At 34.3% G+C, this 25,117-nt stretch overlaps 1 protein-coding gene across 5 annotated transcripts in view; it reads right to left on the bottom strand.

The window, feature by feature from the left end:
- The window catches only part of LOC145296782 (uncharacterized), an 823,821-nt gene that overhangs the window by 421,019 nt on the left and 377,685 nt on the right, over positions 1-25,117 (bottom strand). For all 5 annotated transcript variants that reach the window (XM_080142846.1, XM_080142847.1, XM_080142845.1 and 2 more), the window contains 7 exons: positions 23,093-23,137; positions 21,412-21,465; positions 15,507-15,560; positions 9,020-9,064; positions 7,812-7,865; positions 5,713-5,757; positions 4,209-4,262 (listed from right to left, as the gene is read on the bottom strand). In XM_080142846.1, the coding sequence (XP_079998972.1) occupies positions 4,209-4,262; positions 5,713-5,757; positions 7,812-7,865; positions 9,020-9,064; positions 15,507-15,560; positions 21,412-21,465; positions 23,093-23,137 (351 nt within the window). The remainder of the gene's footprint in view (positions 1-4,208; positions 4,263-5,712; positions 5,758-7,811; positions 7,866-9,019; positions 9,065-15,506; positions 15,561-21,411; positions 21,466-23,092; positions 23,138-25,117) is intronic.

The following is a 25,117-nucleotide window of genomic DNA, read 5'->3' as shown; positions in this document are numbered from 1 at the left end:
ATTAGCATGATTTGTATTAGTGATTTTTAAACGTTCTCATTTACTCTTAACATCGTGGGTGCTTCTCAACCAACAGAAACAATAAACTTATATATGTCTCTTAAGATTTGTTTGGTGAATTTCTACCATTCAGTTAAACACGTGTAATGCGCAACATATTAGCAATAAAACTATGAATTTGAAATAAATACGTGTGTGGATTTGAAATGTTCACAATCGCCATATATGATCAGGAAGTGTAAATCTACTTCCTTTGAGCTTATTTAATAGTGGCAATTAAGAAAAACTAACATATACATTATAAATATATATATATTTTTTAAAATATACATATACTATATTATATATCTGCGTGTGTTATATGTTTCATATATATGTTATATGCTGTTTTTCTTTGCTTTACTCTTGTGATTCCGGTCCTTTTCGCATTGCATATGTTATATATGTTATATATTATATACTGTAGAACCCCGGGATACGTTGGCCTTAGGATATGTTTTTTTCAGGTTATGATGTGGAATACGATGTTTTTTCGGCCTCTGATTACGGTATTTGCCCCGCCTAAGGATGTTATTTACAATGTTATTTGATTATATACATGTACTGTTTTTTTTTTGTGCTAATTTTTAATGCTGTATCGCGGGATCTACTGTATATGCTATATATGTTATATAGATATTCCTTTTAATTAACAGGTAATTAATTCAATAGTTTATACACCACTAGAACCAAAACACTCATAAATTAATACGTTTTGGATTAATAGCCATATCGTTTTTATTCATGAAATTGTTTATGTCCATTTTCAAATCATTCATTTTCTGTTGATAGCAAACTCGAGATGTTTTCAAAAGACCTCTTCAGTGATTTTCCCCTCAAATTAAGTCTCCACTATTCCCCCAAAACACTACTGTTAATGTAATAATTGTTATCTTTATTTATTTATTCCTTTTATTGTTTGCACCAGACAAATGAACAGTAAGTGAAGAAATGACGGTAAGTTAAGTTCAGTTTGATAAAGGCGCTTTAACCCATCGTATTCCTGTAACAGAGCGCGGACGCACTTTTTTTTTTTTTTTTTTTTTTTTACAAAGGCATCACCACATTATCAAGGCCCAGAGGCCACTAAAGGATAAGGGTTAAAGAGTGTACAGTAGAAGTTGGTCAATATAGTAATCATTAGTAATGAAAATTTGGTAAATTTAATAACTTATATGGAACGGCTCATCAAGAACTTATTTACTTTAGACTTGAACACAACCATATTGTAGTCAGCCGGAAAGCAGGAAAACGGAAGACAATTCCACAGGCGTGCAGTTCTAAGAAAGAAGCTTTGTTCATGGAATCTACGTTTAGGTTTAGGCACAGATAAAGAGTGGGGGAAATTATTGATAGTGTTTACAGCTAGACGAGTGTTTCTTGTGAAAGTTTGGCGAGGGGGGACCATAGATTGAAGCTCAGTTGAACACTTTCCATGAAAATAACGATACATCAGAGACAAACTCGCAACATCTCTTCTGTGAGATAGAGGTTGTAAGGAGGAGAAAAGGACATCTCCTACGAGGCTACGAAGTCTATTTTGAACTCTATCAAGGCAGGACAAGTCCTTTCTAGCAGCTCCTGCCCAGATGTGGCAACAGTATTCCATCCTTGGACGTACCTGGCTCTTATATAGATAGAGAATAGCATCAGCAGTGAGATATCTACTGGATCGATAGAAAGATCCCACCATTTTTCCAGCGGCCTTGGCAACAGATTTGATATACGTGTTCCATTTAAGATCAGGAGTAATGGTCAAGCCCAGAAGCTTGTCAAAACTTGAGGCCTCCTGAAGACGAGAGCCATTCATTTCAATTGATGACAAATGTGGATTAGAATGTTGATGATGTAAAGAGAGAAGCTTGGTTTTAGATGCATTAAAAGTAACCAGCCACTCCTTTCCCCATTGTACTACGTGCTCAAGATCAGAGGAGAGAGAATTGGAGAGAACTTGCTCATTTACTGTCTTAGATGTGGTACCATAAATGGTAGTGTCGTCAGCATAAATGTCTACAAATGATGTAAGGATATGATTTGGAAGATCATTAATGTAGATCAGGAAAAGAGTTGGGCCAAGGATGGATCCCTGAGGGACACCGGCATTAATACTGTGAGCTTCTGATTTTTGCCCCTCAACTACTACTCTTATGAACCTATCAGAAAGAAATGATTTAATAATTGAGAAGACTTTTCCAGCTATACCATAGCTAGCGATCTTATGAAGTAAACCTTTATGCCATACCCTATCAAAGGCTTTAGATATGTCAAGAGCAATTGCCCTAGAAAGATTGCCACCGTCGAGAGATTTGCTAATCCTATGCGATATAACTGTAAGGACATCTGCTGTAGATCTAGCAGAACGGAAACCATATTGAGTGTCACTAACAACCACATCGCCGCTGCTCCTAAACGACTTTCAGCCGCCTTCGTTACTGTCCAACATTCGCAACCGTGAGTGAAAATTGATCATATGTACGTTTCAAACAGCGACAATATAAAATATTCGTTATCGATTTCCTGGGAAATTTCATGCGTAGACTCTACACGTATTCATCCAGATGAGAGTACAGGATGAAACAATAAAGTTGTCACTCTAAAGAAAATAACAGTAGAGCTTTATTTTAAAACTTTTATTGAAAAAAAAAAAATAAATTCAGGTAACTTGATCATGTAGTAGAGCTGACATATATTCAATGTAGCCAATTTCAGCCTCAATCACCGCCTCGATACAGATCCAGAATTGGGAGCATGCCCTTTCTACAAGCGCCGGCGGTAGTTCGGCGAATAATCGGCGGATGGCGGCGATCATGCTATCTGCTATCTTTGGTGTTGTGGGAGGTCATGTTGGTGATGTTCTCGATATATGACAAAACAAAGTAGTGCAACGGGTTCAGATCAGAGGAGAGGCGGCCAGTACGAGAAGGGTACAAAGTACAGGCACTCCTTCTGAAGTCAAGCCTGGGTCTCTTTAGACCTATGGGCCGGCGCAGAGTCCTGTTGCCATACCTAGGGTCTGCCAGCGGCCACTTGATTGCACCAGGGGATCACCAAGCTCTTCAACACATTCAGGTACACTTTGGTGTTGATTTTCAAACTGATTTCGAAGATGTGAAGTGATATGATGTGGCTCTCACTTGAAACCACACCAAAGACCATAACCGTGGTCGGAAACCTTCTTTTCATCACAGTGGGCACGTCGTTGTTAGTCGTGACAATCCAGCGATGCATTTTTAGGGTGCTGGCAATGGTTCCGTTGTCATAACTCTGATTCGTAGAGAGCATGAGTTGTACAGCGGTGCATCTCCGATCTCGTGTCACTTTCAGACATAATAGGCCGCTCCTATCGCTCTTGGGATTTGTACAAAACTGGCCAAGAAGTAGATGGCCTGCGACAAAAAAAGCAATCCGTTTTCATCAAACGGAAATGGAATCATGTCGTCTTTTCTAGGGGGACAATTTTATAGTTCCATGAATTATGAATTTACTTTCGGCAGCCTCTAAACTCATTTCTTTAGTACTTTACTCCTCACAATCTTTGAACGATGTTGCTGACGAAAGGGAAAAGAATTGCTGTGTTCGAAGTCGAAATCTATCCGTAGGACACTTATCATTACATAGTTTTTAACCTTGAATTTGTATTTTTAAAGGCTTTTACATCTTATTCGATTGCAACTTCATATGTTTTTGATCATATTTTATTTATTGATAATACAGGACAAAATCAGGCGTTTATAGGATAGCCAACATGAAGTTTACCAACATATATAAACGAAAGTGGAGGCAGCCAACAGACAAGATTCGAACCTGGCACACTCACGTTCTCTCTCTCTCTCTCTCTCTCCACGTTGTTAACAACTTCACCACGGTCATCTTTGAGTATACTTATTAGAAACGATTTATAGAACACAAGCTGCTATTTCATAATGTGCTAATTGTATTCTAGTAATTACACTTGATCGAGCTACACTGAAGAGTGCGTGTCCGTTACATGCAAATAACTGATATGCAACACAAAAGCCTACGAAAGTTGGTGGTGTTTATGATTTTGTTTAAATACTTTTTCCTTTCTCACTCTTTGTGTGAGCACTGGTCATCAAAAGGACACCCGGTCATATAATTCTGACATTGTACACGCATATGAAAAAAAAAAAAAAAATGGATGTTGTTACCTGGCGCCCTTCGTGTCCAGTTTTTCCCGGAGATCCAGGTTCCCCACGTTCTCCCTGAAAAATAGAAAGTAGACTTAAGAATCTTCATGCAATACAGCTTAGTCAAAAGTTATTATAAAGTTTCATTAAAAAAAATAATATCATTAGAACACACACACATGTATATTTGTGTGCGTGCGTGTGTGTGTAGATGTGTGAAAATATGTTTTTCATATACAGCATTTATTTTCTTTATATATATATCAAACTTTTTAAAGTAAAAGCTCGATGATTGTGGCTATATAACAACAGAGCATACATAAATAAACAAAATCTTGTTACATTCAAGTGATCAAGATTATATTCAGCTTACCAATCATTTTATCCACATAAAAACAACTTCGGTACAATTCACAGATCAACCGATGTTCGTATGTCAATATGAATCTTTCTTCTATAGACTCACTCGAGATCTACATACAAATATCGCTTGTTCTTCTGTGAACGAAACGGATCATTAATTGTTCTGAAACTTTTCATATAAAAAAGCGTCAGTAGCATCTTGGTTTTTGGAATGTAGAAAAATGTTGCTTGTTATATATATAAGTTTATTAATTTTTTTTCATAATATTATTTTGTATTCCTGCACGTCACCAATTGAAAACGAATAAAGAAAAGTTATAAGCGTTTATACTTTTCGTATTCCTTTTTATACATTTCCATTCATATATATATATATATATATATATATATATATATATATATATATATATATATATATAGAGAGAGAGAGAGAGAGAGAGAGAGAGAGAAGTAATGGGACGATTCCAATATTTCTCCTGATTTCGATTCAATTATCAATTCTGTACTAAATTTCCGATGCTGATACAATTACCAATTCCGATTTTTGTTATAAATCTCTAAAAATTTAACATAGAATAGTTGTTTTGTCCCAATTATCGTAAAACACGTTAAATGTGCAGATATTTTCTCAAGCGTAAAACACATTTTGGCGGAGGGAGTGATCTATAGGTTTTAATTTTATTGAAAGATTACATCAATACATATTTATTGTTTTTTATTACTACCAGCAGTTGAAGATCTTTTTAAAAAGGGAAATTAAAAAAAAAATTATAATTAAAAAAGAATTTTTTTTTTTTTTTTTGGCATCGGAAAATACGCACACATTTTTCAGATTCCGATGCCCCAGAACTTCTGATTTTTTCGATTCTGATTCCGATTAATCGTCCCAAAACTAATAGAGTAGAAGAAGAAGAGAGATAGATAGATAGAGAGAGAGAGAGAGAGAGAGAGAGAGAGAGAGAGAGAGAGAGAAAGAGATAATGTGCGCTAGTGTTATTCCGATACGAAATCTGAAAAAGAAATTAAACTACGTTATTTTTTCCATGAACAAATATCGTCGGCAATCTGCATGTACCACTTGCATATACCATTCTCGTATACCATTCTCGTAGAGGTTTTATTCACCATTTTTTCATACAAACAATGAAACGAAAATACAAACCTTAATTCCGCTGTTGCCATCTCTTCCTGCCTCTCCTTTAATCCCCTACAAAAAAAAAATGATATCGTATGAGCAAAATGCAAGCAGGTGATAATATAAACTGTACTTCGAATAACGTGCAGCAATAATTTAATATATACAGTAAAGTCAGTCGCTGTATCGTTTCTTATTACACTTTATTATTAAAACAGCATTTGATTCTGGTTCATCCGTTTTCTTGTGGACCAATGCAGTATGTTGTTAAGATGAATACATTTTAATTTTCATTTTTTACCAGAAAATACTTTGTTCGAATCTGAATTATTTTCATAGTCGCCATCGTTATAAAAGGATGAAACTCAGCACTCGTCAATACAGAGTTAGTTATCTTTGCTTTGAACGGAAAAATATAGTATAAAACACCCGATTTATAAACAAAACACATTTCTAATAAAATACTACTAGGAAGCGCTGGATCGGTACAGCTAGTCTATTTACAGATGATGAATTTATAAGCCTATCTTACTTATCATATTTACAGAGTTGTAGTTGCTGCACTCCTTTGTCTCCAGCTTACGGCCAAGTTAGATAGAAACACAGTTGTCAACAAATTACCCAAATAAGCAACATTGCCTTTGGTTAGCTTTAAGATGAGACACTGTTTGTTTTGTCTGCTCAGCATGTCAACGTTAAAAAAATAAACACAAAAATATAAGTCATCATTGTTTTTTTTTCGTCAAATCATTGTTTTCGATATTTTATTGTTTACAAATTTAGTTTCATGATTATATATTTTAAACAATCGAAAACTTTTAAGTGCTTTTGCTGAATAGGCATCAACAGATTTTGCATGCGTGACGTAATCGCGACGTAAACAGTTCCGACTACGAACGAACAAATACAACAATTATAAAACGCGCTCCTTATTTCTTACTAGACACCCCCTCCCCAGGTTAAGAATAGCTTTCTAAATTTGCCTTCCGTTAACGTTCGCCAATCTCGTAAGTGTTCGGTTGATGACGTAAGTGCTGATATTTGCTTGGGTGCCTATAAAGCAACTATACCTAATTCTTATTATGCGGATCTCATAAACACGTTAAGGTGATTATAACCAACTTATTTTCGTTGGATTAGAGGTCCTGCGGATGAATAAATCGTTCGCTTTCAAGTGCAATATTTTATGCAATCTTTCAGGGTTCGAATCTTACACTGGGACAATCAATGTTCTTTTGGTTATAACGTTCAATGTTTTCCTAACCGATGTCAATCATTATCATCATTACCTTAAAATAACCTGAATAATGCACTTTTTAAAAACAATGTCATTGTAATGCAAAAACTTTTTTTATAATAGTGATTTATATAAAGCAGTGGTGCAACGGATGGACTAAAACTGGAGCAAATTAATACTTCTAACGGTGGAATAAACTATGCAGATTCACCTTCATTAATACAATATATATATATATAAAATTATTTACTATAATAATTATTAAATACCTTTCTATAAATTGGCGACTCTGTTTAATCTATCTCTAAGGGTCCTGAAAAAGCATCCTATAAGTTGGTGAACCCCGACTGTAAGTTGGTGACCTCCCGACGTCAGTTAAATTAGCAACACTTATCTAAGTTTCCTAGGAGTAGGAGGGTTTTAAAGTTGCTGTTTCGGCTTGCGTTGTAACACGCTCAATTGTTATCCATAATAGTAAAAATGAATGAATAAAACATAGGTTGGAACTCTAAGATTGTTTATACTATTTATTCATCATTTGCACAGGCTAAAAGTTATTTAAGGATAAGGGTTTATGGGATTTTCGATTGGACGATGGAACTATTCCATGAAAGTACGCACACACACACATATATATATATATATATATATATATATATATATATATATATATATATATATATATAATGATGTTTGCATAACTAAGAGGTTCACTTGGCCGATATTTGTTGTCATTTAACTTGAAAACCACTATTTTGTACTCTACAGTTATTGGGTTTCCATTTTGGATAATTCACGCGACCCTTAAAGAAAGAAACGACTACAACTGACCTAAACAAACACAAATATTGACTGAATAAAAAAAACTTTAAAAAAATGAAACACTTACCTTCAAACCTGGCAACCCGGGAAGACCAGTGACGCCTTGTGGACCAGGTGGACCCTTCAAATGATAATTATTTAAAAGTATAGATATATTGGAAAATACGAACATGAAAAATAGACGTAAAATTAAATATTTCGAGAAATAAGTTACTACACTTGTAAAATGTAAAATACAGTTGTTACTTCAAGTAAAATTAAACAAAAACATTTTAGACAAAATATCAAAGTCAAAAGTACAATTTTAAATAAATATATTTATATTGATGAAATATTAAAATATTATGGACTAAAATATAAAATGCTATGAAATATAATTTAAATATTATTATTAAATATTATTATAATACAGAAATACGGTCCTGAATAAATGTATTTTAACGCACTTAAAACACATTTGGTTTATCTGACATCTCAAATCTGAGATTTAATGTAAGACCACCATTTCAGGTTCAAAGTGAATGTTAGTTATAGGAGCTGTTCAAAGTAAAGAACTTTCCAAAGGAGATTATCTAAAATCTATTATACCAGATACTGTATATACTGTGGGTCTTGTTATCTTGTTTGTTTGTCACCATGCACAGTAAATGACGTAGGAAAAGACAAAGAGGTAGGAAGTAATACATGGTGTGAATAAATAAGGAGTATAAGGAGTACAAACAGGGAGAGAGAAGGGGGGGAGAGAGATAAAAAGAGTGACATGGAAAGATATAGTACCAAAAGAGAGGGATAGAAAGAAAGGGATAGAAAGATGAGAGGAAAGGAGATGGGTGGACAAATGGGGATGGGAAGAGAACGGCCGACTGAGAGGAACGGATAGAGAGGGACGGTAAGAGTGGGATGGAACGAAAGAGGTGAAAAAAGAGAGGGATTGAAAGAGGATAAAAAGAGAGAAACCGACAGAGAGGGATAGAAAGAGAGAGATAGAGACTAGCTAGAAAAAGGAAAAAGGGGGAGCACAGTGAATAGTGGATAAAACAGATCATGATGAGAAGGAAATACATAGGAATATATTTAAACGAATACTGCCCCAACGGGTAAGAGGTTTGCCTTGTTATTTATATAACTCCGAATAATACTTAAAAACAAACAACCATGGTATTAAATAGCATCGGTCATTGCATTTATTTGCCAGAGTAATTAAGGTTGCTTAAATGCGAATGATTATATGTAACATTATGAAAGATATTTGAATGTAGTAAATATCACACATACGGGTAGATATTCAACTTTGGTGTCGCCAATTGTACCAGGACGACCCTGAAAAATAAAGCAGAACTCGGAATTAGAAATATTACAACAATAATGAAAGAGAAGATAATGGATCTGGTCAACGTAACAGCGGCACTAAATAATGTTATTCCGCATCCTTTCTTGATTCGACAACAATACTCTCTAGCAGGTTTTTTTTACAACCAATTAAAATACAAGACGTTCATACAAGAACTTTCACCGCATACAATGAAAACAAAACAAATGCAGGGGGTGTCTCTTTTTTTTCTTCGTTTTATTTGAAAGCGGACACACCACATGCCAGCATCATAATAAATATGGGGCCTTTTTTTGGACCCGAAAGACACTCAACAATGACACACCCACGACAAGTCTTTCACATACTTTTAAACATAAAGCCCGATGAGGCACACAAACTAAACACTCAGTTGTCAACCGAAACGAACACACATTATCTCAATAACAAAATAGGAACGTTAGTGCGCGCACACACACAGCTTCATGCCTATTCGCTTTTATACATACGTATGATACTATTCCGTATCCTTCCCTTAGTTATGGGAGTGGGTGGGGAAGATAAAAGAATATTACAAAAGAAAGCGGAAATACGTCACCAATAAAACAATGGACAGGAAAGTGTTCACAAAGGTACATAAAAAGGCAGCTGGAATGATATTGTTGAGAGCGGGTGTGTCGAATAGAAGATCGGACATAAAAAGCTAGATATATTTAGAGTTAGTTTATGCGCAGTTTTAGGCGCGGTCGTGGATTTGGCGACAGTCTTGAGTTTACGACGGTTGAAGACAGTTACAGTTGAGGACAGTTTTCAGTTGGACACAATCGGAAGCAGATTCTGGCTCGGAGGAGATACAGAAATGAATTAATTAACCGATTTACGAACATAGCCTTGACGTTAGATGAGGATGAAGATGCGAACATTAGCGTTCAGAGGGCCGATGGGGTCACACACACATAAACTGTAACTGATATTTGCAGAATGTGTCAGAGTTCATGATTACTGTGTTTACTTTTATTTGTCTTGTTTTATTTTTTTAAATACTTGTGAGCGAGTGAACCCCTATCGGCAGTCGCTAATGTGTGGGAGACGACGACACGGCAGAACGAGAGGAGAAGACGAAGGAGAAAGAAAAAAAAAACTGAAACAATGTTGGATCAGCGATTTTGTCGAACGGGGTAACACATGATTTTATCACATATGTAAACTAACACGACGCTAGCCTAAATGAACATGCCATTTAAATTCTTTCTTAACGCAACTAAAACTAACATCTCTAATCTATTTCTACTTACACGAAGAACAACCTTTTTCTGTCGGCACCGTTACATGAACACATTGAACTTTCAATTTTTACCAGCCCTTTCTTTTTCAGTGTCTTAAAGTTGTTAATAAAAAAATGATTCATATGGACAAATTAAAAAACAACTTTTCTTTGATATCTGCCATAGGTCGAATATAGAAATAATTATTGTTTAGATAAGTATACTCGGAACCGTACGAAAAGTCTTAACATCATAGAAATTTTAATTGAGCCTCGATAAAATTGTTTAGAGTAGTTCTACAGATCCACAGTGAAGCCGACTTTACCTTATATATTAGACTAGTAGAACTACCTAGCGTTGCTCAGGTCAAAAGAGTCACAGATTTATATTAAAACGTCTATCCCTATACTTTTCTCTCTCTGTCTTTCTATTTTTCACCCTCCTTCGTTATACCCATCACTCTCCCTAATCCTCTCTTTTTCCTCCGCCTAGCTAATTTTTTTTCTCTCTAACTGGACACACACACACACACACACACACACACACACACACACACACACACCTCTTCTATATAACAGATTCACCTAGGAATGAGTGGGCATTTTTTTTTCAAATTAGTATATAATAACACTGAGAAACTGATTTCCCTCTGACGAAACCCGACCCAGTTGAGCCCCAGAGAAGGAATGAATTTGTCTGGACTTTAGATACTATTCATCCGGTGCAACGCCGATCACTAAAATGCTAACTTTTCTGAGTATTTGTTTTGTCGTGTTTAACTTTTTTGCAAGACATACACACAGACAACTGCCCTTCATATATTAGATTGAAGGTGAATGGATTTCTGAAGAAAATATTTTTTTTCATTTTGCATTCATCTTGGACATTTATTTATGCGATTGATGTATAGAAAATATCTTTGTTTTGTATTTATTAACACAGCATATGATTATAATTGACTAATTTTTTGCAGTCGGCTATAATAGAAACCTTACCAGACTCCATAGACAAAAGAAACAACAGACCACATTGTAGATTAATAGGAATACCTCTTATTATGGGCTGCAATGAAAAGGAATTAAAACAGCCAAGGATCATTTTTTTACTTCCTTTGGTAGATTTATCATGTCGCTAGTGATTTGAGAAAGACAGCGACATACGTCTCGCTCATATAATTGCTTCATTTCAACTGCATCGACAAAATAAATGCGTTGGCGCTATGAGACAGTCAAATTAATTGCTGTATTCCTACGCCGTAACCTCTGATTGGCTGATGTGCTAATCACTCGGTTATAAATCAGCCTATTTACAATAAAAAAAAAAATCAAATTAAAATAGTGAGTGGTGTACATCGAATGTCAGTTCACACCCATCCGACCGAAACAGCTTCCATAGCCTTGAGCCCTTGGAGGGGCATAGGCCATCTCAACTTTGTAGATGCTTTTGTAGCGAGGAGTTCTTTTTACAGGGTGAGGGTGCTGGCCCTACGCTCAACCTTCCCAGAAGGTATATACAGCGCCTAGCCTTCCCAAATGGTCACCGATCTGGTACTGGCCAGGCTCAACGCTGCTTAACATCGGTGATCTGGCGAGAACCGGTGTGTCAACGTGATTGTGCCGTACCCGAAACTGCCTGTCCATCTGTTCTATGTCCATTTTTCTAGCTAAAAACCTATATTCTCCAAGCTTCTTCATATCTAACTTAATTTATTCCAATTTTGGTACTCACGCAAAATAATGATCGTGCTATCGTCGGAATTTACCGGGCACGTTAAGTAAAACGCTGAAAGGTGCCGAAACGTTGAGTCAATGAAATTACAGCAACAAATGTCTTTTAAGAAAACATTTATTAGCTATTCTTGGTTTATTATTAAAAATAAATATGTATCTTTATTTGAATAAAAATAAATCATAAGAAAAAAACAAACAAACTATATACCATCTTAATTTTGTTTGTCATTCAAAAATAAATATTTATTCATGAAACTTACTTTACAATTATTTTTTTCTGGATTTGAATTTTGCCTTAAAGTTTTGTGTAAAATTTATGCAATAGTTATTCATTATATATTCTTTAAAAAAAAATAGTATTTTCAAATGAAAATAAAATAAAAAAATAGAAAATAAAAATTAATTTTCATTGAATTACTTTTTTAATAACAAAAATAACTTTTCATTGAAAAAATTGCCAGCGTTTGAGCGAAAGAAATCAAGTAATTTTCGTTTCAGCACCTTCGGCGTTTTACATTTACTGGCCGGAAATTTCTGAGGATATCACATCCTTTATTCTGCGTAATTACCCAATTCTCTTTTTTTTTTTTTTTTTTTTTTTAAACTTCAGTTTACTTTAGTAAGTCCTCATAAATCAAACGTTCTTTTTTTTTGGGGGGGGGGGCTAACGCTTGATTTATTTGTAAGATACATAGATATCCGAGTGTTCATTCAAGTAACCTTTCTCTTTCAAAACTTCAGTTAGCAAAGCAACGATGAATGTTACTTTCCCTCTCCTCAACTGACCATCTAATTATGTAATAGTTTAAATTTCTGGCGGTTTTTGAATTGCTTTGTCGAGTTCCAGGAGAATAATTCATCTGTTCTGGTGCTGTTATTTGAGATAACCTAACTAGGAGAAAGTGCGTTATGAGCAAGTGCAAAACCGTGTCTAGGTGATCTTATTTCAGGTTTGAATACTATGCTATCTTTATGATTTGGTCAGGATTCAATTGTAGGGTGAGGTATTCTCATGTCGGAATATCCTGATAAGTGCATATTCAGAGAGGCCAAAGACACCCGAAGATTATCTCATAGGCATTCAGGTCTGTGGCTTCTTCTACAAGTCTAATGCTGATAAAAATTCTTAACATTCACACTGCGACCCTGTGCCGATAATTAGCCAATAAAATAAATATTGATGAGGACCACGTTAGTACGTACATGCCAGGATAAGAAAGCGGCAAACAGAAATAGACCTGACTGGCGTGATGGAGACGGGGGCTGGGCACAAGTTATCTCCCTAGACAAAACGTGCTAGAAATGTAGGTATCAAAATATAGGCGGTGATGACGTCACGCCTTCGAGGAAAGAAAGAAAACGATTTTTAAAAGTCAGTCCTTCGTTGAGAGCGATACAAATGAGATGCGCCGGACAATGTAGAAATCTAAGTGAATGCTGCTTTCAAACTGTTCGTGCGTCGTCATCATTAAGACTAAGAAAATGAGGTAAAAAAAACTAATTACGTACGATGTCACCCCCCTTCTCTCTCTCCCTCTCTCAAGAACAATCTATCTAAATAAAAACTTTGAAACCCCAGCAAGTCTCCTTTGTGTTTCTATGATTCGTCTTAAGTTAAACAGAAGACGGACAACGACGAGAGAATCATAGCCAGTCATCAACGACGAAAGAAACGGCTATGAAATAAAAGTCAGCAAGTATGAGCACCCTGCGTAATGCATGTATAAAAATGGCTTTCATTGTTGGATTTTTTTTGATCGCTCACTGGTAAGAGCACATACGTACAAAAGTATGCGCTTACGTACACGGCGATTGGCTTAACGTTAAAATGTTACGTATGCAATTTAATTTCATCCATATATTTTCAACATATTCTAGTTCTCTTCGCATCTACTTGTTTCTATCAGTCAGTAAGTATCTCATTTACACTGTATGTAACTCATTCGCTCATCTGCTTAATTGTTGTGGTGCCCACCTGACGGAAAATAACGAACTCTTCCACATACACTACAGACCTTGAAAATACTCCACCACGACGCTATACACACTTGGCAGTTGAACTGACGTATAACACTTTATTTCTTTGTTGTATTTGCTTTTCTTTTCAATGTATGTGGTTTTCCACTGAACGTCGAGTTGTATTTTTCTTCCGGTCCACAACAGTAATGTTTATTTTGTTGAATACTGTTGACATAATCACGTTAGAATAATCACGTAAAAATAATCACGCTAGAATAATCACGCTAGAATAATCACGCTAGAATAATCACGTTAGAATAATCACGTAAGACTAATCACGCTAGAATAATCACGTAAGAATAATCACGTTAGAATAATCACATTAGAATAATCACGAACTAAGTATCACAACAAGAAACTGATATATTTGTTTTGCTTTTCACCGGTGTTTTTTTTTTTTTTTTAACTCATCGGCCAAGGATTATCAAGGCGGGGGACACTCATAGATAAGAGTTCAAAGAATCGTCAGTTGGGCGACGAGGATCGCATCCACGAGAGTACTAACTACTTGAGAAGAATTGATTATCAAAGAACACGGCGCAACAGGGATTTTTTTTTACATTAGACTCGAAGATCATGTTGTAGTCGGAGGGGAAGTAGACTCGAAGTATTTTATTTCACAGAATGGGAATCTCTAGGACCAAAAAACTTTGTTCATGGAAGTCTTGTTTGATTTTTGGTATAGAGAGGGAGAAATCAGCGTTCATTGCTAAGGATTTAGCTTGGAGAGTTTTTTTTTGTGAATATTTTAGTGATTGAAGCTAAGTGGATCCCCTACCATAAACATAACGGTACAGTAAATGTCGACTGAACTCTAATCTATGGCCCCCTCTTGCCAAACTTTCACAAAAAAACACTCAACTAGCTACAACCACTATATAAGATTTCCCCACTATCTATATGCACCTTAATTTAAACGCAGATTCCATGAACAAAGCTTCTTTTCCCAGAACTGCCCGCTGGTCTGCTTCACAAATTCAAATTCAATGTAAACAAGTTCTTGTTGAGTTGTCCCCATACGAAATCAAATTATTTCCAATTTACACCATTAACGATTACTAAATTACAAAACTTACATTCATTAACCCTTATCTTCGAGTGGCCTTCTGGTCTGATAAGTGGTGACTCTCAAGTAAAAAAAAGTAAACATCAAATTTATTAATAACCTTTAAACGTTAGTAATATTTAATATATTTGGGGGATAGAATAATATACCCTGGGTTGTTTTTTACCAATAAGTCTCAGCATATTAAGGCGTCTCGGAAGTCACTCGGGGATAGGAGTTAAGCAGATCTTCAGTTGGGAAACCATGATCGAATCCATGAATAGATTGGAAACCATGCGTGAAATAAAGCAAAGATTACTTAAGAGCAAATTATAAATTTTCTTGGAGGATAGACTCTTTCGATTGTGTACATAAAAACAAGAGAAATACTCACAGGAGGTCCTTGCGCCCCATCCTTGCCATCTTTTCCAGTTCGTCCACGCTCACCCTGAGGGAATCAGAAACAAAATAAGTTAAGCAAATCGAATATTATTTTTTGGGATGAATTAGTAAACGTTGTCTTGAAAAATAAGTCGAGAAGAAAACTAAGTTGTTTCCCGCCAGGAAAGGATGTATATGCAAATACAATAAATAAATAAAAGAAAGGAAACATTTTTATAACATATTTTGATCATATATATATATATATATATATATATATATATATATATATATATATTGATTGATTGATTGGACGATATACATATATTAGACTATCGCATAAGTCGCTGCATGTGGGTCGCTGAGTGACGTACGTGTTCGCCAGATCTCAAGATGAGTGAATAGGTTTAGCAAAGATACTGCATCAAATTTTGTCAAAAGTTTGGTGATTTTAAAGATGAAACAATTCAGTAGTGTTTGGAGAAGATGTGATGGGTGTAACACAAATTAAGGCCGCACTCCAGCGGATAGTGACCAGCGTTCTGTCAGGCCCCAAACTGCTCGGAGTGCAGCTGTTATTGAGAGTGTGCGAAATTTGGTAATGGGAGATCGTCGTTTGACCGTGCAGGAGATTGCCAAAGGGGTTGAAGAGAGTAGAGATTGCCAAAGGGTTTGGAGAGAGTAGAGATTGCCAAAGGGGTTGGAGAGAGTAAACATTCCGCACATGCAATTTTACGTGATGATTTGAACATGTACACAGTGGCTGCGAAATTCGTGTTCAAGTTGTTGTCGCCGGAACAAAAGGACCTCCGTTTTGAAGTTGCACAGGAACTTCTGGACACCGCCAACACTGATTCTAAGTTTCTGAACACCGTGAGAACTGGAGATGAGTCATGGATGTACGGGTACGACCCCCCCCCAAAAAAAATTATCACATCTCGCGTCTCCAAGGCCGAAAAAAATCGTGACAGGTGCGAAGCAAAATCAAGGTGATGTTGACTGCCTTTTTTTTTGATATCCATGGAATTGTGGATCACGAATACGCACCGGAAAGGTAAACAGTAACATCAAGATGTTCTCCGGCATCTCTGTGACGCAGTTCGGTGCAAAAGACCAAACATGTGGACGGCAAAAAAATATCAACTGAATCCAACAACGCCCTCGCACACTTATCCGAACTGATCCAACATTTCTAAGTAACACAGGTAATTTCAATCGTTCGCCCCCCCCCATCCTTACTCTCCAAGCAGGACTTGCGACTTATTGTTGTTTCCAAAATTGAAGACGTCACTGAAAGGATCCCGTTTTGAGATGGGAGAAGAGATAATGCGGAACGCTGTAGTAGAGATGAACACAATTTCAAAAGAACACCTCTAGTAGTGTTTCTAGCAGTAGAAGGATCGGTGAGCTAAGTATCTACAAGCATACGGCGCCTACTTTGAAGGGTATGGTGGTCGAAACTCCGTCAGGTATGTGAAATATTTGTCCTGGCCTAAGCTCGGATACTTTTTAGACAGGCCTCGTATTGTTTATATATATATACATATATATATATATATATATATATATATACATATATATAAGATTTGAGTATTTTATACCAATTATTAAATACACTAAAAATGCAGTTTAAATCCATAGATATACTAACTAAAGGCAACATATCGAAGACTTAGCATTTGCATAAGATTTCCGTCAGGAAATTTAGAATTAACAATAAGAATTCAATTATATAACGCTGAAATACAAAGAAATAAAATTGTTAAATAGAAAATGGGGATCATCAATTGTTTATCATGTATATGTTTCTAAGATTTAAAAACAGGACAGTTTTTAAATTTATGACTCTCTAATAGAAAAAAAACACTTCCTCAATACCAAAAATGTAGACAAAATCCAGTTACTATATTACTAATATATAAATTGGAATATATATATATATATATATATATATATATATATATATATATATATTAAAATAGCATGGGTGCCCGCCGTAGCCAGGGTCTTTGGAGGGATGTGTTGAGCAAAAAAAAAAAAAAAAGAATGGGGGTAGGAAGGCAGGCTCGAACCCGTACCGCGACGGAGGAAAAGAACAGGAAAAAACCTGACGTATTTGCTGTTACGAACACCGCCAAACCGGAAGTGACGTAGGTTTAAATTAAGGCTAGACAATTGAAAGGAGTGGATGCCTTTCAAAAATATCGGCGAAAAAAGCGACCCGCCCCTGTAGAAAAGTGCCCAATTGAAGGTGAAGATATTAAGGTTTTAGCCAATTTTTCGATATTTGTCGTGTGAAGGGTCGCGCTTCAAAACGATACTGATCTTGTGAAAATCCGTCGCCTCTGTCGAAGGTTTTAGGCAGGCATGCAAACATACATACATACATTTTTATATTGGTAGCTCCAATTTTCGACCCAACCCGATTAAAAAGCTTGCCCGCTATGTGAACACCCTTTATGTAAAATTTCAAATGTTTAGACCCGAAATTTTCTGAGTAATTTGGTAGAGACAGCAGAGGTCCATTTTTTCAAATGTTGACCCCTATTATGATCCTTAACATTTATTGGTGTGGGCTCAAATCAAGTTATTAAGTTAGATCCATGTCCAAGGAACCTATATCTAAAATTTCAAGTGTTTATGCCCCAAAATGGGCGGATAAGTTTGGTAGAGTTCTCAAAGGTCAAATCGTTGAACTTTGACTCCTTAACAGTCAAATTTCTGGTCGAAAACGGATTACAAAGATTTTCGCAAATCTCAATACCCTGTATATCAAATTTCGAGTCTGTAGACTAAAAATTGATAGAGTTATAGTGTCGGGAAATGTAGACAGACAGATAGACACACAGACAGACAGACGCTTTCACTTTTATAGATATATTTAGATTGTCTGGAAAGTCCTTAGCATTTTAAAAGTATAGGTTTCTGAAGGCTATATTCTGTTTACTTAAAATTACAAATGAAACTGAGCATACGTGACGCATATCTTTTGGAATTACTGACAAAAATTTTCAAATCTACATACTTTTAGATACACTTCATCACAAGAAAATGAATCGCAACATATTTCATGGTCGGGTAGTTATGCTTTCTTTTCTTTAACAAGAGGAGAAACTGCTGCTAAACGTTTTAAAGGATTTATGAAATCTATGGTGACGATGCTGTAGGAGAATAAACTGTTCGGAAGTGGTTTGCAAATTTCAAAACTGGAAATATCAATCTTGAAGATGACATTCGCAGTGGAAGACCCTCAAAATTGGATATTGATGTTTTGAAAACAAAATTAAAGATAAAATTGAAGACGCTCTAAATATGTGCAAGAGTTTAAAGTTTGACAAAGTACAATTCATGGCCATTTTCATTGAATAAATACTGCTAAGATAGGAGAAATCTTTTTATTTCTATCCTCTTTGTGAGCCTAAAAACGTTCGGAACTTTCCAGACAATCTAATATATAAATAAATAAATGAATAACAAAAGCAGTATAATACTATTGAAGAACAATTCTATGATATGTTACTATATATATTCCATTTTTTTCAAATAACATTGCATGACGTATTAGAACTCGCTTCTGGACAAAATGGCGAATGCAATATTAAAGGTTCACCATACTTGTATTAAACAATCTTTTAATATAGTCGTTACATATCAACACTCGCAAACAGTCGCAAGGAAACAAAGACAAGGAAAGAATCCGGTTCGCTTTTTTCAGTTAAAGCAACAGACGTTTATTTACAGGTACTGCCAGAATAACGCCTTGTCTCATGTTCAAGAGTATTCCCTTAACAAGATCATGCCGTTTTGAACACGTGGTACTGTCTTTGTCCAGCCATGTTTAGAACACCTCTTTCCTTGTCGCTCTCGGGCCACGTGTGTAGCACGTTTATTTCTGTCTTTCTTACTGTGACGTCACCTCATACACTGCTCGGTCATTTGCATGCAGCTGCTGCCATATGTGAGTAAAACCTTGAAACAAATGCAGACTTAGATTAATGCAACTTCTATTCTGTTACAATATTAAATATAATCAATTTGATTGCGCAAGATTGACAACTTTAATACTTTATATTAAAAAACAAAATAGCTGTACACATTTTCATGTACTGTTTTTACATGCAATTTATTCACCTTTCTTTGAAAAAAATTATTTTATTAGTTCCAATCGAAGCAAAGTAAATATGTATGCAGGAATGCAGAGTTATGTCTATTTGTTTTAAGATGACTGCCATTTATATATAATTCCGATCCGAACAAAGCTTTTGCTGGGAGGATTTAAATCCAATTGCATTGTATTCTTTTTTAATAACATGCTACAACGATCCTCAAGAAAGACTCACGAACGGAACTCCAAAATAGAATTTTGTAGCATATCCCGATCCTCAAAAAGAAGAAAGTAATTTCTGGGAAGATGGTATCACTAAGATAAAAATAATACTTGCGAAAAAAATTTAATGACTAATAAGCAAACTATATTACCAACGTACAAAAGAAGTAATGCCAGGGAGGATGGTCTTATACCTACAAAACAGATACTACACTATCCCTAAAAGGAGCAGGTAATATCTGGGAGGATGGTAACACAACAATAGAATATATAATATAAAACTGGCCTGAATTGAGCAATAAAGAATAGCACAATGGTATAATTAATAGTATAGTTTCGACTTCAGCTTGACAAATATCTAATCTCCATCATTAATAGATTAATGTTAAATTTATTGAACCTAATTAAAATATATATTTTAATACTCACATACTGAAATCCAATAGTTATTTGAGATTTTGTAGATCTTGTTAATATGGACGTGTCTACTCTTTAAACCCATATCCATAATAAGAAGTGGTATTTGCTGAAAGATGGATAACAGCTGGTACGCACAAAAACAAAGTAAGTAAGAGAATATGTTTTCTTCGCCTGTATAGCAAATCAAATTCCTGTTTACTTTGCAATATTATTGTCTGTAAAAATGTCATAGTTCAGTGATTACAGATGCGGACAATGCGCTGGTTCCAATGAATAACTTTAACTAATACCCTGATGAAGATATTAATCCATACACCATCTCTAGCTATGGATTGGGCTGTAATGTAAAATAGTAAGTGGCCACGTTTGCTAGTATGCATGTTGTGATTTTTATTCACGGGGCGATATCAACAAGTACACAGGTCATCTATCCAGCGAGCGCATTCAAATGTCATCCTGACCACGCCGTATACTGAAAGCGCACATGACATCAGAGTGTTACATATTCGTGACCTTACGTCAGTAGCGTTTAGTAAGCTAGTGTGAATTTTGACAAAGGGCCGCAGTAAGCGCATTATGATAATCCGAACTCGTAAAATAGAATCATTCCCAGAATTAAATGAAAGATGGGTGACAAAGCAGGGCAACAGATCAAGCGGTAGACAAAATATCGAACGATGATAAATGACGTCACGTTTTTGAGCAAAAGGAACAAAGGTCTGTAATCAGTCTCTCTGTGGAGGCCAGGTAAAGGAGGCGTAGCCCATGATGTAGAAAAACTGTCATTGTCCGTCTACGTCACTCATTTGTTAAGTAAAGAGTGGGAAAACAGAATGAAACAGACTAATGCTACCTAATCTTGTTATTTAGTTCTTAAACTTAACTTTCTAAGTTCATTCTTTCCAAATAAATTTTGAAGAAAAAAACAGTTTTTTTTTAATTTGAGGTTCAGTTGTTTTAATTTGAAATGCTTTACTTAAAATTTAAGTGTTTCAATTTGAACGTCAATATTTTAATTTTAGATTGAAAATGTATACATTAGTTTATCGTAAAATCTTTCAAATAAAGAAGGAAAAAAAAAACGAGAAGATGCGAGCAAGTTTCTCGCACAATACTAAATAAATATATTGTCAATTCAAATAAGTGCAAATAATAATAAAGAGAAATTTACCTTTTGTCCTCGAAGTCCCCTGGGACCAAGAGCACCAGTTCGGCCATCGGCGCCCTTAAAAGAAAGATAAAATTATTAGACTATGTAGAAATAGAAAGCGAAGCGTGCAGATAATACTGTCTTAAAATAAACAGGAAATCTAAGTAATATGTAATTGATTTAAAAGCCCCGCATATTATTCACTCTCACCGATCATTTTAAAACTGCATTACTTAATATAATTTGATGTATAGCAATTCTTTTCACTATCAATATTGGTGTATAAAACTAATTATAAAGTTTGTAGACGGCAACTACGAGTTTGGGTGGGTTTACCTTCTAGATGCTAGAGTTTACATCATTATTATTATTATTATTATTATTATTATTATTATTATTATAATAATAATAATAATAATAATAAACTGCCTGTTTTACTCAATACTAAATCTATGAATGAGCTATAAACCTGTGATCTATAGTCTTATATTATAAATGAGATGAAAAATTGAAGGAATCATTTTTAGAGCTTAATTTAAGCTAATTTTTTTACTGATATCGATACCCTAAAATGTTCCGATTTTTCCTATTCACGAGTCTGAATAATCGTTCCTGCACTAATTATATATATATATATATATATATATATATATATATATATATATATATATATGAAGCACTAGCGTTCATATGTAGTAAATAATAAAGTAAATTACTGTAGGTAGTAAATAATTATATATATATATATATATATATATATATATATATATATATATATAGAGAGAGAGAGAGAGAGAGAGAGAGAAATTATAATTGAAATTTTATTATGTGAAACGGTTAAATTTCAAATCTAGAATTTTTATTACATGAACGACAAAGAATACATTCCAATAAGTTCTCAACCCATAGGTTTTCGATGTTTACACATCTCCACAGACGAAAAATATTAGCAAATATTAGCATTACTAAATTATGATTTATTTGCTCTATCTGGTATAATGAGTAATCTTTATTTAGATGGGATTGTCTTTATAAAATATTACAGCCAATAATATTTTGTAAGGTTGTACCAGTAGATGTATTGCATTACATTATTCTGAAGAGTATTATGTATGTATGTATATATATATATATATATATATATATATATATATATATATATATATATATATATATAAACTTTATGTCCATACGGATATGCTTTTCTAAATATTCCATAAACTATACATTAGAAATGAAGTGCTAATATTACTGTAGTTTGCGAGTTTGGTTGAAGAACAGTTTACGAGTCCACACAACTAATAAAGGAATTGTATTCCATATTTTTGTTTCTTAATATCAAAAGAATATCATTATGATTATTTCCATTATTTGTTAACTATCAAATGGGATGGTAATATTCCAGTGAAACAATGTATTATGTATGATGAACTGAAAATGCACTGTTAATCATTCTTACAACAGAGTATGAAACTAGAGAATGTTTTTAATACTTATGAAAACTACGGACTTTACTATTTTAAAGTTAAGATGTAAAAGTTGAAGTCAAGTATTCCGATATTTTTGTTTGCTTATTCAATTGCTAAGTGAGAGTACAGAATAGTTAGTAATGGGTTTCTACATAATAATATTGTTATTTCAGCACGATCTATATTCTACATAAGTAGTTATTTTTGTGAAATACTCAGTAAATATGCCATACCTTTATTCCTGGGAAGCCATCTCTTCCTGGTTCACCGGATTCACCCTTTATATAGAAAAAAAGATTATAAAATGAATTAAAAAACACAAAAAAAACAAAAAAAAAAAAACGAACAAATTGGAAAATGTGGGAGGAGACTAAGAATAGATAGAAAAAAAGAGGAATTGACGAGGATAGAAGGAAGAAAAATGGAATATACTACGATGACTGTATGGTATTTTACATTTGAAACAATACGTGATACAATAACTAAATATGTTCCGATTAAAAGACGAATATATACTAGCAGTTCAGCTCGTCTTTGCTCGGGCCCTGTGTATTGTTCATAACTATGTGCATATGCATATATATATATTAAAACGTTTGTCTCATGCTCAGGTAACATACATCTAAAATTTCAAGTTTTTAGACCCAAAATAGGTAGAGAAGTTTGGTAAAGTCTGCAAAGGTCAACTCTTTCAACTTGGACCTCTTGGCAGCCAAATTTACTCCCCAAAACTGATTAAAAAGCTTGCCGCATGTCTGAATATCCTTTATGTAAAATTTCAAATATTTAGACCCAAAACTGGCTAAAAAGTTTCTAAGAGACCGCAAAGGTAAACTCTTTTGAATTTTGACCCCTTGGCAGCCAAATATTCGGCCCAAAACCGATTAAAACCCTTGCCCTATGTCTGAAAACACTTTATGGAAAATTTAAAATGTTTAGACCGAAAATTGGCCGAGTAATTTGGTAGCGACAACAGACGTCAAATTTTTTAAAACTTTGACCCCAATTTTGACCCCTTAACATTTATTGTTTTGGGCTCAAATTAAATTAAAACGTTTGATCCATGTTCAAGTAACCTATATCTAAAATTTCAAGTGTTTAGACCCAAAATTGGTGAAAGAGTTTGGTAGAGTTTTCAAAGGACAAATCGTTGAACTTTGACCCTTTGACAGCCAAATTTCTGGCCGCAAACCGATGGAAAGTCGAATCTCAAATCTGCAGACTGAAAATTTACAGATTAGTTTGGTAAGGGAAATGTACAAACAGAGACAATTTCACTTATATATATATATATATATATATATATATATATATATATTATTGGTATGGCCATAATAAAGACGGAATTTTCGAATCCTATAAAAAAATAATATATAGTAAAAACTTGAAAAATAAAATTGATTCATCGTAATCCTTGCTGTATTTTTCAGAAAAAATATTAAAAATCTCATATTGTTTTTATTTTTAATCTACCTAAAACCAGTGAATCTTCAAAAAATTCCCTCAAAAGCTAAAAATGGGAAAATGGAACCCAATGTTATTTCTGCAGATTTTGACGAAAACAATGAAAACACGAGTTTTAAAATTTTCTCAAAAATCAAATAATTAATCAATTTCGCCTTTTTTATTTACAGACTTATAAAAAATTATCTGAACTATATATAAACAAATAAAATAAAATATCTTTATATTTTGCCCCACCCCTAACACGAATTTATCAGAATTTTTTTGAGGGGAGGGATTGATTCCATAGTTTTTCTTTTACATATTAAAATATACTGGAATGATGAAATAAAATATCTTTAATTTTGGGTTCCAATGCCGATTTATACGATTTTATTTGATTTTTCGAAAAAAAATTGGAAAATATATTAAAATTACTTCATTTTTACGAAAAAATTATTATTCGTTAATTATGTGTTATAGTTTTTGTTGGTTAACTTTCAAAAGATTTCGAAAATAATTTATTTTTTTAATGATTAAATTTTTCAGAATTCCTGAAAAAACTGTGGAAGATTGCCCCTTGAAATTTATAAACAGACAATATTACTGTTAATAATTAAAATAGTTTTTATCTTTGCCGTTTTTGAAAACTGAATACTTAAAAATTATATTGAGAAATCGAACATAAATAATTTTTTATACGGAAGACCGATTACACAGTAGTATGTTCGCACTTCGCTGATAAAAGTCGTAGCGTTACTTGTTACTTTTGTCAGAACAAAAATATCATTTTTAAACCAAGTAACTGAAGCGAT

The sequence above is a fragment of the Euprymna scolopes genome, chromosome 17 (assembly GCF_053919585.1).
Source record: "Euprymna scolopes isolate OS-2025 chromosome 17, ASM5391958v1, whole genome shotgun sequence".
NCBI lineage: Eukaryota > Metazoa > Mollusca > Cephalopoda > Sepiida > Sepiolidae > Euprymna > Euprymna scolopes.
The sequence above is the reverse complement of the archived record's forward strand: the minus strand, read 5'-3'. Positions and strand labels throughout refer to the sequence as shown.